General features: G+C 36.6%; 1 protein-coding gene across 2 annotated transcripts; it reads right to left on the reverse strand.

The window, feature by feature from the left end:
• Positions 1–1237: 1237 nt before the first annotated feature.
• LOC132103473 (WD and tetratricopeptide repeats protein 1-like) lies at positions 1238–11907 on the reverse strand. 2 transcript variants are annotated; one of them, XM_059508605.1, is made up of 15 exons: positions 11688–11907; positions 11530–11613; positions 10357–10403; positions 10181–10292; positions 9914–10101; positions 8682–8864; positions 7346–7440; positions 7153–7268; positions 6996–7071; positions 6837–6921; positions 6594–6758; positions 6170–6405; positions 5921–6089; positions 5333–5525; positions 1238–1729 (listed from the first exon to the last, which is right to left on the reverse strand). In XM_059508605.1, exons 1-15 carry the CDS (start codon positions 11751–11753, stop codon positions 1529–1531), a joined length of 2016 nt encoding a protein of 671 aa, XP_059364588.1. In that variant the 5' UTR covers positions 11754–11907; the 3' UTR covers positions 1238–1528. The 2 variants fall into 2 exon arrangements, with proteins under 2 accessions (XP_059364588.1, XP_059364586.1); XM_059508603.1 differs by having other exon boundaries at positions 6837–6924.
• Between the last annotated feature and the right edge of the window lie 4276 nt (positions 11908–16183).

Raw genomic sequence — 16183 nt, forward strand, 5'->3', positions numbered from 1 at the left:
AGGAAGCTTGTAAATTAATTTAAAGATCCAATGCGGTCACGTGACACAAAGAACGAACGATAGCTTAAAGCCTTTTATACAGTCTTTTTTTATTAAACAATACAAACATTAAGGCAGTACACTTAAAATCAAAAACCAATAAAATAAGAATATACACACACAGATTTGCTGACATGGAAACTCCAGTCTATGGTTAAAGCTTGTCTGTCACGTGATGAACGAACGAATCGAACCTGAAGAATCATGCGATGAACGAGTCATTGACAGAAGACCCAGGTAAACAATCAATCTCTTCTGTTTATTACAACATTATAGTTTTGTATTGTTTATAGAGCGATCAACGTTTGCGTTAGCACTAGTAGACATGTTAGGGAAGTAACACGTAACATTTTAATTATATTTGATCAAATGATTCGTTCGTTTGGCTGAACGAGACTCAAAGGAGCGAGTCGGTAAAATGATCCGAACTTGACTAATGTCAACTGAAATTACATTAATTACTCATTTTCATTTAGTACAAAAATAATACGAACTAAATAAAGTAAAATAAAAACGAAAACAAAATCGAACTCAGAATTTGAACGAAAATATATCATACAAAAATTATATTAAAACAATTTATTTTGGTCTAATAATCTTGTCGGAAGTTGTTTTCAGATTTTGAAGGTTGATACTGTACCTCATTTTCTGCTCTTTAGAAATAATAAAATATCTTCTTTTCAATTCATTCCTTAAAAAGTCTTGAATTCAGCAGAAACCCAGCAGCACGAGCTGGCTTTAACACAACAGGTTAAAAAAAAAAAAGAATCACAAGATATTTATAAACAAATAAATTTTATTGGAGAGGGCTGTGTGTTGTGTTGTGTCGGCTCCATGTCCATTTCCATTATTACTGTTTATAAAGCCATGCTTCTGATGATTACAGTTACATTTTATTCATATAATATAATTTTTTCTTCTAAAAACCCCAAGTATGATTCTGAGAGCAACGAGGGAGCTGATGCAGAACTTTAAACATCTCATTTATTCTCTACACATCGCACTAAACTGATCTGAAAATGAACACGGTGAAAGACAAACCACACGTATCCCAAAATAGAGCTGATTCTGGTTTCTTCTCGTCTCAGGTTCATCGGTGCAGATGAACGGGCAAGACGTCCTGCTCGTGCCGATTAGAAAAGAAAAGGTAAAACAAAATAGTCTTCAACAACAAGCAAAGTCATTCACAATACAAGTCTGGGTCGAACATAAACAGTTTATTTTTCCAGAATGTATTACAAAAAGAAAGCACTGCACACCTATAAACATATTTTCGTGAACATTTAGACTCTTTTAATGTCCTCTGGTGCTCAAGTTCATTCGGAGAAGAAACAAAACAAGACGAAATCGCGTCTAAAAGCAAGCCCCACATACGAAAGACTTTGAGAACCAGCTTTAACCTGACAGTGCCCACATGCGTAGCAGATATTGATCTAGAAGTGCTTGGACTTCACTTCGAGAAGCTGGTTTCTCTCACATGGAGACGGCTCTAGCTGGAGCGGCACTGAACCTGGCTCTCCGAGCTCTCGTCATCATCGGAGCCGTCTGTGCCTCGGCTGCTCAGACCTGTGATGCGGTAGCCCATGTTCAGCAGCATCACCTCCAGCGGATCTGCGTTCATGCGCCTCTGGTTGGCTTGAGCTGCGCCCTCCATGTCCTCCACCACCCGACCGTTCTCCTCCTCCTCCGACTGACCACCAGAACAAACCAGTCAAGATTCATGCTTTTAAAAGAACAGTTCACCCAAAACTGAAAACTCAGTCTTCTATAGTGAATGGGTGCCGTCAGAATGAGAGTCTGATAAACGCATCACAGCACATCAGTGAACATCTGGAGGAGACAAAAACTGAAACAAATCAAGCAATAAGATGTTTTTAACTCAAATGAGTCTATAATAAAACTTCCTTCAGTGAAAAAGTGCATCTTCTGTTGTCTCTCACATCAAAATCCAGTCATATATTTGCCGTTTAAACACTGCTTGATTTGTGCAGATTTCTCTCCTGATTCAGACCAGAACACTTTTTCACTGAAGGAAATGTTATTATGGATTATTTGAGTTAAAATCATTTTAATGCTGGATTTTTTTTTCATCTTTTGTCTTCTCCGGATGTTAACTGAAGCGCTGGAGTGCTGTGATGCGTTTATCAGACTCCCATTCTGACGGCACCCATTCACTGCAGAGGACTGAGTTTTCAGTTTTGGGTGAACTATTCCTTTAATGCATTTTTAAAAGTTACCGAATCAATTCACTGTTCAATGTAGGGCTGCATCACAAATAATGAACACCAACACGCACTGCACTGAAAACATTCACACATTCCCGTCACTTTATACCAGAGAATAACGCATTTCTATGAACAAAACATATCTGAAAAGATGCAAAGCAAACTGAATAACGCATTTCTATGAACAAAACATATCTGAAAAGATGCAAAGCAAACTGTTGTGTCATATTAAGTGCTCAAACAAAAGCATAAACAGCAGATTAATGTTTTTACTGCAAGTGAGACGGTTAAACTTTACAGACTTCAAACAACATGTACTTTAGACGCGAGAAACAGATGATAATATTTAGACTAAAATACACACTTTTTTTATATTTCTTTTTAGATATTAAACATGAACTCCACAAGTTACTGAAAGTGATGGAATATGCTTTTGTTTTTTTTATTATTATCATTTATTTAGTGATTTTAATGTCTTTCAAATGGTAAATAAATAGAGTTTTAATCCCTAAAGATATATTAACTTTTTTATTGCCTTCAAATTGCACATGGATTGTGCCTAAACAATAGATTCAGATTACTTAGTTTTTAGTTTTCAATTATAATTTTTTATCTGATTAGATAAGCAAAATAAGATGAAAGAAATACCAAACTGAAAAGTGAAATAAAAAAAAATTAATTGATAAAAAATAATGTTTAATATAATTCAGTTTCGATAATTATTGAAATGTATTTATTTATTTAAACAAAGTGCAGTAGAAGAAAAGGTTTAAATTCAACCACTTTTATTAACCCGATTTATTATGACCAATAACACATAATTTTAGCCTCAACAGTAAAACATAAAATGTAAACAAATATATCTCCTTTCTTATATAATAGTAATATATTTGATCACTGTTACACCACAATAAAGGATGCATATCACTCTGTTCCACGAGCAGCTTTGGGACGTTCTGATCACTGTCTGGTTCATCTTATACCGACCTACAAGCAGAAACTTAAATCTGCTAAACCTGTAGTAAAGACTGTGAAGAGATGGACCAGCGAAACAGAGCAGGATTTACAATCTTGTTTTGACATCACAGACTGGAGCGTTTTTGAAGCTGCTACCACCGATCTGGACGAACTCACAGAGACCGTAACATCCTATATTAGTTTCTGTGAGGATATATGCATTCCTACCAGGACTTATTTAACATTCAACAATGATAAGCCATGGTTTACAGTAAAACTCAGACACCTTCGTCAGGCCAAAGAGGATGCCTACAGAAATGGGGACAGGGTCTTGTACAATCAGGCCAGAAACACACTGAACAAAGAGATTAGAGCGGCTAAAAAGACCTACGCTAAAAAGTTGGAAGACCAGTTTACTTCCAACGACTCTACTTCAGTTTGGAGAGGACTGAGAGCCATCACAAACTACAAGACACCATCCCCTTGCACTGAGGCTAATCAACGACTTGCTAACGACCTGAATGAGTTTTATAGTAGATTTGAAACCCCCAACACCCACTCTGACCATCTCCCTACACAACCATTAACACCTCCTGCAATCCCCCTCTCCATACCTCCTGCTTTTCAAATCTGTGAAGATGATGTGCGCCAGGTCTTCAAGAAAAACAAAAGAAGAAAAGCACCAGGCCCAGATGGCGTTACACCAGCCTGTCTGAAAATCTGTGCTGACCAGCTGGCCCCCATCTTTTCACAGATCTTCAACAGATCTCTGGAGTTGTGTGAAGTGCCTTCCTGCTTCAAACGCTCCACCATAATCCCCATTCCAAAGAAACCCAAGATAACAGGACTTAACGACTACAGACCTGTGGCTCTAACGTCTGTCGTCATGAAGTCGTTTGAAAAACTGGTTCTGGCTTATCTGAAGGACATCACTGGACCCTTACTGGACCCCCTGCAGTTTGCGTACCGAGCAAACAGGTCCGTGGATGATGCAATCAACATGGCATTGCACTTCATCCTGCAACATCTGGACAAAACAGGGACTTATGTGAGGATCCTGTTTGTGGACTTTAGTTCGGCTTTCAACACCATCATCCCAACAGCCCTCCAGACCAAACTGACCCAGCTCTCTGTTCCTAGCTCTATCTGTCAGTGGATCACCAGCTTTCTGACAGATAGGCAACAGTTAGTGAGACTGGGGAAATTCATGTCAAACAGCTGCTCCACCAACACTGGTGCCCCTCAGGGATGTGTTCTCTCCCCTCTGCTCTTCTCCCTGTACACCAACGACTGCACCTCTAAAGACCCCTCTGTCAAGCTCCTGAAGTTTGCAGACGACACAATGCTGAAACAGTTCTACTCAGCCGTCATTGAGTCAGTCCTGTGTACTTCAATAACTGTCTGGTTTGGTTCAGCAACAAAATCAGATATCAGAAGACTACAGAGAACTGTTCAGACTGCTGAAAGGATTATTGGTGCTCCCCTGCCCACCCTCCAAGAACTGTACACATCCAGAGTGAGGAAAAGGACTCAGAAAATCACTCTGGATCCCTCACATCCAAGTCACCCCATCTTTGAACTTTTGCCATCTGGCCGGCGCCTCAGAGCCGCAAATACAAGAACAGCAAGGCACAAGAATAGTTTCATCCCCCAGGCAATCTACCTCATGAACAGTTAAATGTTCCCCACTTATGCTTATGCAATAAAAATGTGCAATATCCTTATATTTTTTTGTTACCCTTCCATCCTAGTACATCCCTGCATCTTAATCCTATTCCATTATCATTTATAGCACAATTGTTTATACACTTATTTATTAGCCTAATTTTTTTTTTGTCTCTGTGTACTGGAAGCTTATGTCGCTAAAACAAATTCCTTGTATGCGCAAGCTAATTTGGCAATAAAGCTCTTTCTGATTCTGATATTCTATATGCAGATAAAATAAGTGTCACCTGAGGCCACCGGAGGGCGCAGTGAGCAAAATACTGCACCAAACTGCTTCTTCAATGCAATGAAAAAGTGCATACCATCTAAGCTAATATTTAGAAATCAAGTATGATTTTGTGAATTACAAAACAGCATCATGTATTTCTGCTCTGGCTGATGTGTACCTCGGGTCTGGGGCTCCAGAGCCGCACCACGGGGTCGATGCCGCTGGTGGCCAGGAAGCAGAAGCTGGGATGAGGCTGAAGACAGTTCACTATAGACTCGTCCCCCTGTAAGATCCGCACCAGATTGGTCGTCTCTTTCTCCCAGATGAAGAACGAGCCGTCGTCTGAACCGCTCACAATGTACTGGCCTTTACTGCAGAGACACAACACGCTCAGGCTAAAGAGGTTTCTAATCTTCTGCTCACCAAACCTGCATTTATTTGAGCAGAAATACAGCAAAAGCACTAATATTGTGAAATATTTTTACTATTTAAAACAGCTGTATTTTCAGCATCATTCCTCCAGTCTTCAGTGTCACATGATCTTCAGAAATCATTCTGATATGATGATTTACTGCTCAAGAAACGTTTCTGATTATTATCAGTGTTGAAAGATAATAATATTTCAAATTTTTACTGTATTTTTGATCACATAAATACAGCCACGATGAGCAGAAGTACTGAATACTGATTCTAACCTTTTGAATGGCAGTGTCTATATATTAAAGGCATCGCTCAGAAGTGATTCATTAGGTGTCAGTAAACTGACCTCCCGAAGAAGTTGGCTTCTTTAATATCTGTGGTGGTGTTGCAGTGTCCACAGTAGCGATGCTTGTAGTCGAAGCTGCGCTCTCTCAGCACGATCTCATCCTCCGGGATGGACTCCTTCCGGCTGAGGTTATGGAAGCGGACGGAGCTGTTCCCCTTCTTGTCGTCAGCTGGAACCGATGCATGAAAGAAAATGTCCCGATTACTCAAATGCACACAGAAACTAAACCAAAGCTCTGACTGAACCTACAGGAGTCTGTTTTTGAGAAGAGGGCCGCCTTGATGTCTCTGTCGAGCGCGTCACATGCGCTGCTGTGCGCCTGCTCCGGAAACTTGCTCTTGAAGTCATCCAGACACTCCAGAGCCTCGGCGATGTACTTGAGCTCAAACAGGCAGCGCGCTAAACGGAAGTGTGCCTTCAGATGAGCCGGGTTCAGAGACAAGGCCTTCAGACAGTCACGCAGCGCGTCGTAGTGATCTCCGTCCCTGACACACACACACACACACCAGAGCACATCACACTTCACATGTCTCTCATGTACTGCTCAGATAATTCCACATTTACATGTTTATAGAGTGCACCAAACCAACCAGCAGCAACATTATGAACGCTGACTGAAGCAAAAAAACAAGTGAATGAATGCGTGAGAATCAGACAGAAGTGTGTATCGTACCACTTTCTCTTCATGTACGCGGCGGCGCGGTTTCCGTACAGCATGGCGTTGTGTCCGGCTTCATGGATGCCCAGACTGTAGAGCTGGATGGCTCGAGTCCACTGCTGGCGCGCGAACGCTTCGTTAGCCTGCAGCTTGATCCGCTCCAGATGAGGAGGAAGATCACTGGAGACGCACATACTGACTCAGACTGGTGTGTGACCACCCAGCAGGAAATGACATCATACACACGGGACAGCCTACCTGGAGACTTTAGCCAGTTTGAGGCGGCTGGCAGGAAGATGAATCCCATTGGACACACCGTTGGTCGTCTTCCCATTCTGCACCTCTGCTGTGAACAAAGAGTTAATCTCGTTAACCACATCTTTTAAACTGGCTTCTGTGACAGCATTCACAGCTTACCTGATAACGTGTGGCATTTTTTGGGCAGCAGAAAGGTGTACGGTCTCTGTTTGAACGTCAGGTCAAATAAATACACCTGCAGACAGGAAGCAGCATTGCATAAGAGTGCATCAGTGCTACATCCTGGCACCGGAGAGTCAGCGAGCGTTTACCTTACCTGTTCTCCTCCCATGTTCACCAGCAGCTCGGTGCCGTCAGGACTGAATGTGACGTAGGTGGCCACCAGAACTCGTAATCTGTTGTTATAATCAGGAAGCTTCACCGGCAGGTGACCTACAAATGGACAGAAACATCTGTGAAATGCGTTTATTCCCCAATACAGGAGAAACTCAGCGATACTCTGGACAAACCTGCGACGTAGTACTGTCCCGCGCCGTCTGGTATTGATTTCTGGTTGTCACCAAATGTGTGAACACCGGCTGAGGTACTCTGAGCCAAAGACTTCCTAGGAGACGTTCACAAAAGACAAACATTACACCCAAAAGAAAACATGCCTCAAAATAATAACAGCATGCATCTATAACCAAGACTTCTGTATAAAACAGAGAGTTCCGCTCCTTGATTCTGATTGGCTGAGCCACGTTCAAAGCTGTTGTGAATTACGCTACAAAGTAACACACACCATTGTTTACATTTGTGTGTTGCTCGGCAACCAGTTTGTAGCAACCACAACTGATTCAGAGGAGCTACATTGTTTGGTGGAAGAATAGTGTTTTGATTAATATCATTACACTTTATTTGCTCCGTTTTATTTTGTGAAACTTTACTATGTATATGGAATAACCGTTTTATAAAAGCAATAAGCCCCGTGAAGCAGTGGTTTACAGTGGATTTATAACAGCTTATGCCTAACAACGCACCTTAGCTGTTATAAATTTACTGTAAACCATTGCTTCTTGGGGGTTATTGTTTATATTTATTTTATTTTCAGAATATAAGTCACATCTAAAAGGCCCTGCAATTAATAATCCAGAGTCTTATGAAACGCAATTAATGTCAAGCATGCAAAACATGCACAGCACCACTGTTTCCTATCAGGGTTACTGTGGTTCACTGAAAACCATAAAAACACATTTGAATCACTTCAAAATAAAACAAAGTCAAATATAAAAAAAAAATTCAAGTTTAATTAATTGTATTAAAATACATTTCAGCTAGTTTGGCAAGGTAACCTTTCTATTTTTATTTAGTTTAAGTCAAACTAAAATAAAGTGAAAAATAAAACATTTATAAATTGACAAAATACACAACCAAATTACATAAACTTTACAATTCGAATGAAAACATGCAATATAAAAATAAAAATAACTGAATATCTTAACACTTAAAAATAAATAAATAAATTTTAGTTTTGCCGTTTATATTAATGCCATTAAATGTATTTTTGTTTTATACTTACATTTTTTCATTCCTGTTCTGTTGTGAAAAAGGTTCAATTTTTAGGATTTGTCGTGAAGTGAGAATTAATTTTCGGTATTGTTCATTATTTCTGAATTTGATAATAAAACCACTTTGATCCAATAATACAGTTTTGACCAGGTGCCACTTATTTTCAGGAAAATACGGTAACAGTATTTCAAGCAGAACTCCAACCAAAAGTTCACATTTTGAAAAAAACTGACAAAATCTAAAATTAATCTGGTGTTGATTTGAGAATTATTCCTTTAATAATAAGACGGAGATGACCTGTGATTGTGGATCATCCTGATGTCGTAGAGCCGGACGAAGGGCCCGTTGGCCCCCACAGCCAGGTAGTTGTTGTCACGAGGGTTAATGGCCAGACATTTGGCTTCCACGAGCTGCCCACAGTACTCCGTCAGATCGATTAACACCTCGGAGCGTTTACTGCTCTCTCTCAGATCATACTGCCTGATGGGAACAACACGACCAGACGACTCGTTAGTAAGAGACTGGAAGAGAAAAGCACATTCTGATGCCAGACTAGTGTTCTCCTTTAATAATATTCTAATAATAATCTTCACTTCTCTAAAGGACGTAAACAGAGCCAATTTTGATTTCATGTTCACTTTAAATAAGTGTAAAGGTGTACATTTAACATTTCTGCAGCAAAACCCAGTCATTTCTATAGGAATCCATGGGATTTTCTGTGTGAAATGCAGATGTAAAAAAAAATTGCCCTTATTATATTTCAACATAACATTCCCTATTCCCTAAAATAACTAAAATTAAAACATTAAATGAAATAAAAATAAATGACAAATAATTGCTTAATTATAATTAAAATTGAAATAAAATTGAAAGTATGAAAATTATAACATATACATATATATATAAATAATATTTAAACTATAATAATATATTTAATATTTATTAATATAAACTACAACTGTACTGTAAAATTAATAAAAACAAATAAAAATAAATTAAACAACAAAATTACAAAAACTTTAATAAAAAAAGGGAAATATGAAAATAAAAACTCAAATATATAAATAATTTTTTTTTTAAATATTAAAAACAATGAAATTAACTAACTAAAATAAAAATAGGAAATATTAAAATAAAAACTCAAATACACAAAATAAAAAAAATATTAAAAACAACAAAATTACTAAAACTATAACTAAAATTTAAATAAAACCGGAAAGTATGAAAATAAACCTCAAATATATAAATATAAAATAAATATGATTAAAAACTAATAGAATAACATTAAATATTTCCATTTAAATAGTATTTTTTTTATTTTACAGTACAATTGTGATGTATATGTGATATAATGTGATACTTTGAGCAGTGCCTCTGATTTGATCATCACTAAGATGCATCACATTTATCATGCAGCCTCATTTATTTATTTTAATACTAACTTTATTTGAATGTTACATTCGAGTGAATTAATTGAGAGCTTTTCTTTGTCTCCAAAGCCCTGTATGAGGTCTGAAGTGCAGATGTACCGAATGAGCCCGTCCTCCGCGGCGCTCCAGAAGGTGTTGGGCCACATGGGAGCCGCTACGATGCGCTTGACGCGGTTGGTGTGGTCGGAGAACATGTGAGTGGTCTCCTTCGCCGTCAGGTCGTGCACGTGCACCTTGGTGTCAGCGGCTCCTGTGATTAAGATCCGGTCCTCGGAGTGAGGCAGGAACTGCAGACACACGTTCACAGATGAGGACACACACCCTGGCATGTTATCTAGACACTAGAGTCACACACATGACCTTCACCTTCACGGAGAAGATGTTGGCTGTGTGTCCCGTGTGCATCGTGATGAGCTTGGAGTGCCGGAACGGATCCCAGATGATGGCGTGCTGGTCATCCGAACCTGAGGCCAGGAGACTGGAAACAACACACACAGTGAGTTTATGAAGAGACACGGAGACGAGAAGAGCTGTGAACTTACTCTCCTCTCTCATTCCACTCCAGACAGTTCACACAGCCAGAGTGACCCTGAAACACACAGATTACAGTACATTCATATTCCTCCAGCAGACCAAACGCTTCTCACTTCTACAGAGAGCATGCCATTAAAATACAAAACAACAGCAAAGCAGTTTCTTCACATGCATTCAAGTCTAATAGATTAAAGACATAAAACAGGGTTACTATGTAACAGTTTTAACTATTTTAGTTAACATGAATTTCATAAGAATGAATAGCATTCACTAATGCATTATTTAAATCAAAAGTTGTGCTTAACATTATTTAACACGCTGTGAATTAACAAGGAATTACTGTAACTAACATTAACAAAGATTAATCAATGCTGTAGTAAATGAATCGTTTATTGTTTGTTCATAATACTGGAAGCTTATTGTAAAGTGTTACCTTAACAATAAAACCTTAAAAAAAAGAAACATTTTTGTTGAACCTAAAATAAATGTTAACTGAAATGATGTAAAACAACATATTTCTATTCTAAAATATCCTTGACTATATATGTGTATATTAATAAACTGCTAAAAAATTAATTAAAATATTAAACATGTTTGTAATAACTACTTAAAAACCTTTATATACTAAAAAAACTTAAATACAAATTAATAAAAACTAAGAGGATATATGTTAGTAGACTATTAAAAATTATATATAAAAAAAAAAAAAACACAAAAAATTAAAAACACAACAAAATTACTAAAACTAAGTCAAACTTAAATAAAAAAAAACAATAGATAAAAATTAAATCTCTAAAATGCTTTCTAACAATTTTTATCACAAAATGTCAATGCATTAAGACATGATATCGAAGGACCGAAGTTATCATGCACCTTATTAATAAAAAAAATCCAAAATTGCACATTAAGTGCTTTCTTTATAAAGTTTTGCTAAGGGAAAATGTTTACTGTGTTTAGGCTCATCTGCGCATGCACACATACATCACTGCAATTTACATTATAATAGTTTATAATAGTTCATAATAGTTTTCTATGGGAAATAATACGGTTTAGTGCGTTATGATCATATTCTGAGCTCATCTGCTGGCCTGTAGATATGATGCATCATCTGTGAGGTGTTTTACACTGAATGTGGTCACATGTAAAAATAAGTGACGGTCAACAGAGGAACACACACTGACCTGTAGCTCCGCCTCCAGCCCCAGACGCTTTATAAACGGGTCGGTCACATGATGGTGTCTCTGGAAGTCCAGAGTGCGGATCTCCTGCACACACGTGACACGAGATGCTTCAGATGTTCTCCACACTCTTGTGAAGGTGTGCGCAGAAGGAAGCTCACCTGGATCTGGCGGCGCAGGAGATCACGCGTGACGCTCCGCAGGGTCATGGTCTCGCAGCACGTCATCAGCAGACGATCAGGAGCCACAGATCCGCACTCATCTGTGCAGATCGAGCCTCTCGGAGAGGCCGAGCTTCTGGAACGGGAACGTTGTTGTTGCACTGTTTGGAGACAATGCTGGAGACCTGCTTGATTAATTTACACTTTCAGTCTGTCCCTTCTCATTTACGGTCAACACGTACACTGATGCACAAAAGACTGGGAAAAAGTCTTTTCTGCTCATCTAAGCTGCATTTATTTGATAAAAAACAGGAAAAACAGTCAAACTGTGAAAATATTAAAATTTTAAATAATGATTTTTTATAAAAAAAAGAAGTGTCTCGACTTAAATGCAGAACTGACTCTAAAAATGTGTTTAAATGATGTTCAAAAGTTCAGTAAGATTTTTATAACCTTTGGAAGACATCTTTTGTTCACCAAGGCTGCAGTTATCTGATTAAAAATACAGTAAAAACAGTACAAATTTGAAATATTATTATAATTAAAAAATATATGTTTTCTGTGTTAAAGTGTAATGTATTTCTGTGATGCTCCGCTGTATTTTCAGCATCATTCCTCCAGTCTTCAGTGTCACATGAACAGAACAGAACTAACAATTATTGCTACATGTGTGACTGCATCCTATAATTACTATTAATTAATAATATTGATAGTTCATCATCTAGCTGACTACGTCTTGTATTATTATTATTATTTTTATTTTTCTAAAATCCTGTCAAACGTGCACAAACTACTAGCTATTACTAAATATTGTAGAAACATAATTTTCTGTAAAGTTGCTTTGTAACGATTTGTATTGTAAAAAGCGCTATACAAATAAACTTGAATTGAATTGAATTGAACATGATCTTCAGAAATCAGAATAATAATTTCGATAATTTTTTTTTTGGGACCGGTGATACTTTTTTTCAGGATTCTTTGATGAATACAGATCAAAAGAACAGCGTTTATTTAAAATAGAAGTCCAATTTAAAATAAAATATTTTTAAATGATAAATATTCTGATTTCTGAAGATCATGTGACACTGAAGACTGGAGGAATGATGCTGAAAATACAGCGGAGCATCACAGAAATACATTACACTTTAACACAGAAAACATATATTTTTTAATTATAATAATATTTCAAATTTGTACTGTTTTTACTGTATTTTTAATCAGATAACTGCAGCCTTGGTGAACAAAAGATGTCTTCCAAAGGTTATAAAAATCTTACTGAACTTTTGAACATCATTTAAACACATTTTTAGAGTCAGATCTGCATTTAAGTCGAGACACTACATGCAAAAATAAGTTTTATGCTATTTGTCCTTTTATAACTAGGAGAAAAAAGCAACTAAAAAATGTGCTTAAATGTGAAATACATTATCTGTAGATTTAGTTTGCAATATCTTTTCCACTTACATAAATCAAAAGAGAACATCCAAAATACACACTGAAGTGTGTTAAATGATCTAAATCTATAGATTTAAATTACGATACATGTATTTAAAATCCTCCTCTTCTGGATCTTACTCCTAAAAACATGGTGAAAAGTTAGATTTTTTTCTAGCTGTTGACAGTATTTTCTCATTTATGGAGTGATAGAAACGTATATAAATCACAAACAAGAATTAATTACTAATTACTGCATACCTAGTTAGGTACTTAATGATTTACTTAACATTTCAGAACACTTGTGATACTAAAAAAAGTACATTCTATCAACTGGGAAAGTGTGGTGAGATCTCTTAATGTAAAATGTAAAAACACATGTAACGTTACTGTTTAATAATAATCAACAACTAAAATCTGAAGGAATTGTTATATTATTTATATGCAACACATTCGCGATATGCTTTTTTTAGGTTTAGTTTACCAAGCAGGCCTCATAGCTTTATCGTGAGCAGTGGTAAAGTGTAAGTTTAAAGCACATAAATGTGAATTAAAGTCTGATAAACCGAACTGTCAAAACATAAACAAGCGCAGACTAGCATTAGCCGACTAGCGACAGCAGCAAAACCTCACATTTAGACACAAACGAACACTTCTGACAGCAGACAGCAGTGTGCTGCTTATTACAGTTTACTGAAAACGAGATTTATCGAGATAAAACCCTCAGATATGAGTGAAGTGTGTGAGATATGTCTTACCTGAGAGAGATGTCCGGCCCTGTGAGTGCGCAGCGCGATTAAACCCGCGAGAATTGACTGAAGACTCAGCTCTGCCCTCGGTAACTAGTCTAAACTCTTAACTATCCGCTGAACGATGCCTAGAGCTAATAAAGGACTAGTTATGATGAAGCGTTGGAGGGATTTTAAGAACATTACTAGCGAGTTTCCTCAGCTGAGCGCATGACGGTGAGGGCGCCAGATCCGCTCGAGTTCATCCGCGCGCTCCTTCTCTTCAGCCAATCAACGCTCTGATAATTCATGCGCATTTAACTCTGATTGTATTTTATTCACTTTTCAACGAAGTATGATTCGTTTAAAAAATGACTGATTATGTTACTTGTCAAACGCGCTTCAAATGATTACATTTACATAGATTGCTAGAAATAATGTAGTTAATGCGAATAATATGTAAGTTTACAGCTAGAATATCTGGCAACCCTTAAAGTGTTCTGAAGGCATTTCCTGTTTTGTACTTTTACAAAATACTAGACTTGTTTTTGTTTGTGCACTTTTGTACTCTGTTGTCACTTTATATGAAAATCTTAGGTAAAATGGTTATTATAGTTAAGTAAAACCTAAAAACGTTAATGAAATTTGTCATTACTTGAAACGAAATAAACATTAACTGAAATAAAATATTATTATTATTATTATTATTATTATTTAATTATGAACTATTTCAGCTAGCTGCCAGGATAACATTTCTCATCTTAGTATCTTATTTATTTTATTTTATTTTATGTACTAAAATGACTGAAACTAAAATTAAGATGAATAAAATCTATGTAAGACATAAATTGCCTAAACAACATTTCTCAAATGTGTTTTGAAAGTTACGTCTGTGATCAAGGAATATCTGGCAACCCTAAAATGTCCTCAAGGCATTTCATGTTTTGTACATTTACAAAATAAAAGTCACCACCTGTAAACATGAACAAGTAGATAAAACTTAATTTTACAGATGCAAATAAATGCACATGCATAAAATGTGTTTAAAACATTATTTGCATCTGTCGATTTAGTTTGCAATATATATCTTAGTTTTTTCTCCTCTTCATATATTATTTTCTAGTGCATAATATTATACTTTATATAACAATATATAATGTACTTTATAAACAGTATGGAGATCCAGTGGAAGACCACAAGATGGGGCTCTTGAGAAACATGATTTTAGTCTTGAAGCGCAGAATATGAGATATAATAATCTACAATCCAGCTTATATTACTTTTTGGCAAAATATATTTCCTTTATATTCCTCCTTATATTCTATTTTTGTTTCGTACACTCACTACCAGTCAAAAGTTTGGCATATTTTTAATGTTTTTGAAAGAAGTCTCTTCTACTCATCAATTATTGGATCATAAATTTGAAATATTATTACATAGTTTTCTGTGTGAATCTGTGTTAAAGTGTAATGTATTTCTGTGATGCTCCGCTGTATTTTCAGCATCATTCCTCCAGTCTTCAGTGTCACATGATCTTCAGAGATCATGAAAATATGATGATTTACTGCTCAAGAAACATTTCTGATTATTATCAATGTTAAATATTTTTGCCTTCTTTCAAAAAGAAAAAAAAGCTGAAATGAATACTTTTCTTCAGCATGGATGTGTTAAATTGATCAGACGTGTTTTGTATAAAAGTCTACTGTATATTTCAGAGTGAGACTGTGTTCACTTTCTCTGTGTGTGATCTCAAACCTCCAGAAATCAACTCAATTTTCAAATAAATGAAGGTTTCACCTTCCTCATAGACGTAAAATATCAAGTTAACTTTGTGTAGCTCAGACCTTCTTTTGTCCGTAGGTTTCACATCCTTTTTCTCATCTGCATTTTTTTCCCTCTACTTTGAACTTCAGTTCAATCTCTTTAGTCAAACACTTGCATATTGTTATATCTTGTTCTCATTTCCACTTTTATCCGCTGTCACAACTTTCACTTTCATTGTTTGTTTACATTATAATCATTGTCAGAGTTAGATAATGCAATCCATCTATTTTAAATTTTGCACCAAAATATCAGTTACTTTTTCAAATAAGTATCACTAGTTACTTTGTTTCCCATGTACTGATTGACAGCTCTGGTGTTGTCATGGTGACAGAAATTAGGAGTAAGTGCAGTGTTGTGTGTGAACATGATCTTAGGTCTAGATTAAATCATAACATATTTTTATTGTTTTTGTAAATATTGGAAGTTTTCTCAGTGTTTGCAACCCTCTGGTTGCTAGGGTGGGCTGAGTGGTTGCTAAGTAAATGATTCCGAAGTGTCTCTCCCAGTAAT

This window comes from Carassius carassius, chromosome 24 (assembly GCF_963082965.1).
Source record: "Carassius carassius chromosome 24, fCarCar2.1, whole genome shotgun sequence".
Taxonomy (NCBI): domain Eukaryota; kingdom Metazoa; phylum Chordata; class Actinopteri; order Cypriniformes; family Cyprinidae; genus Carassius; species Carassius carassius.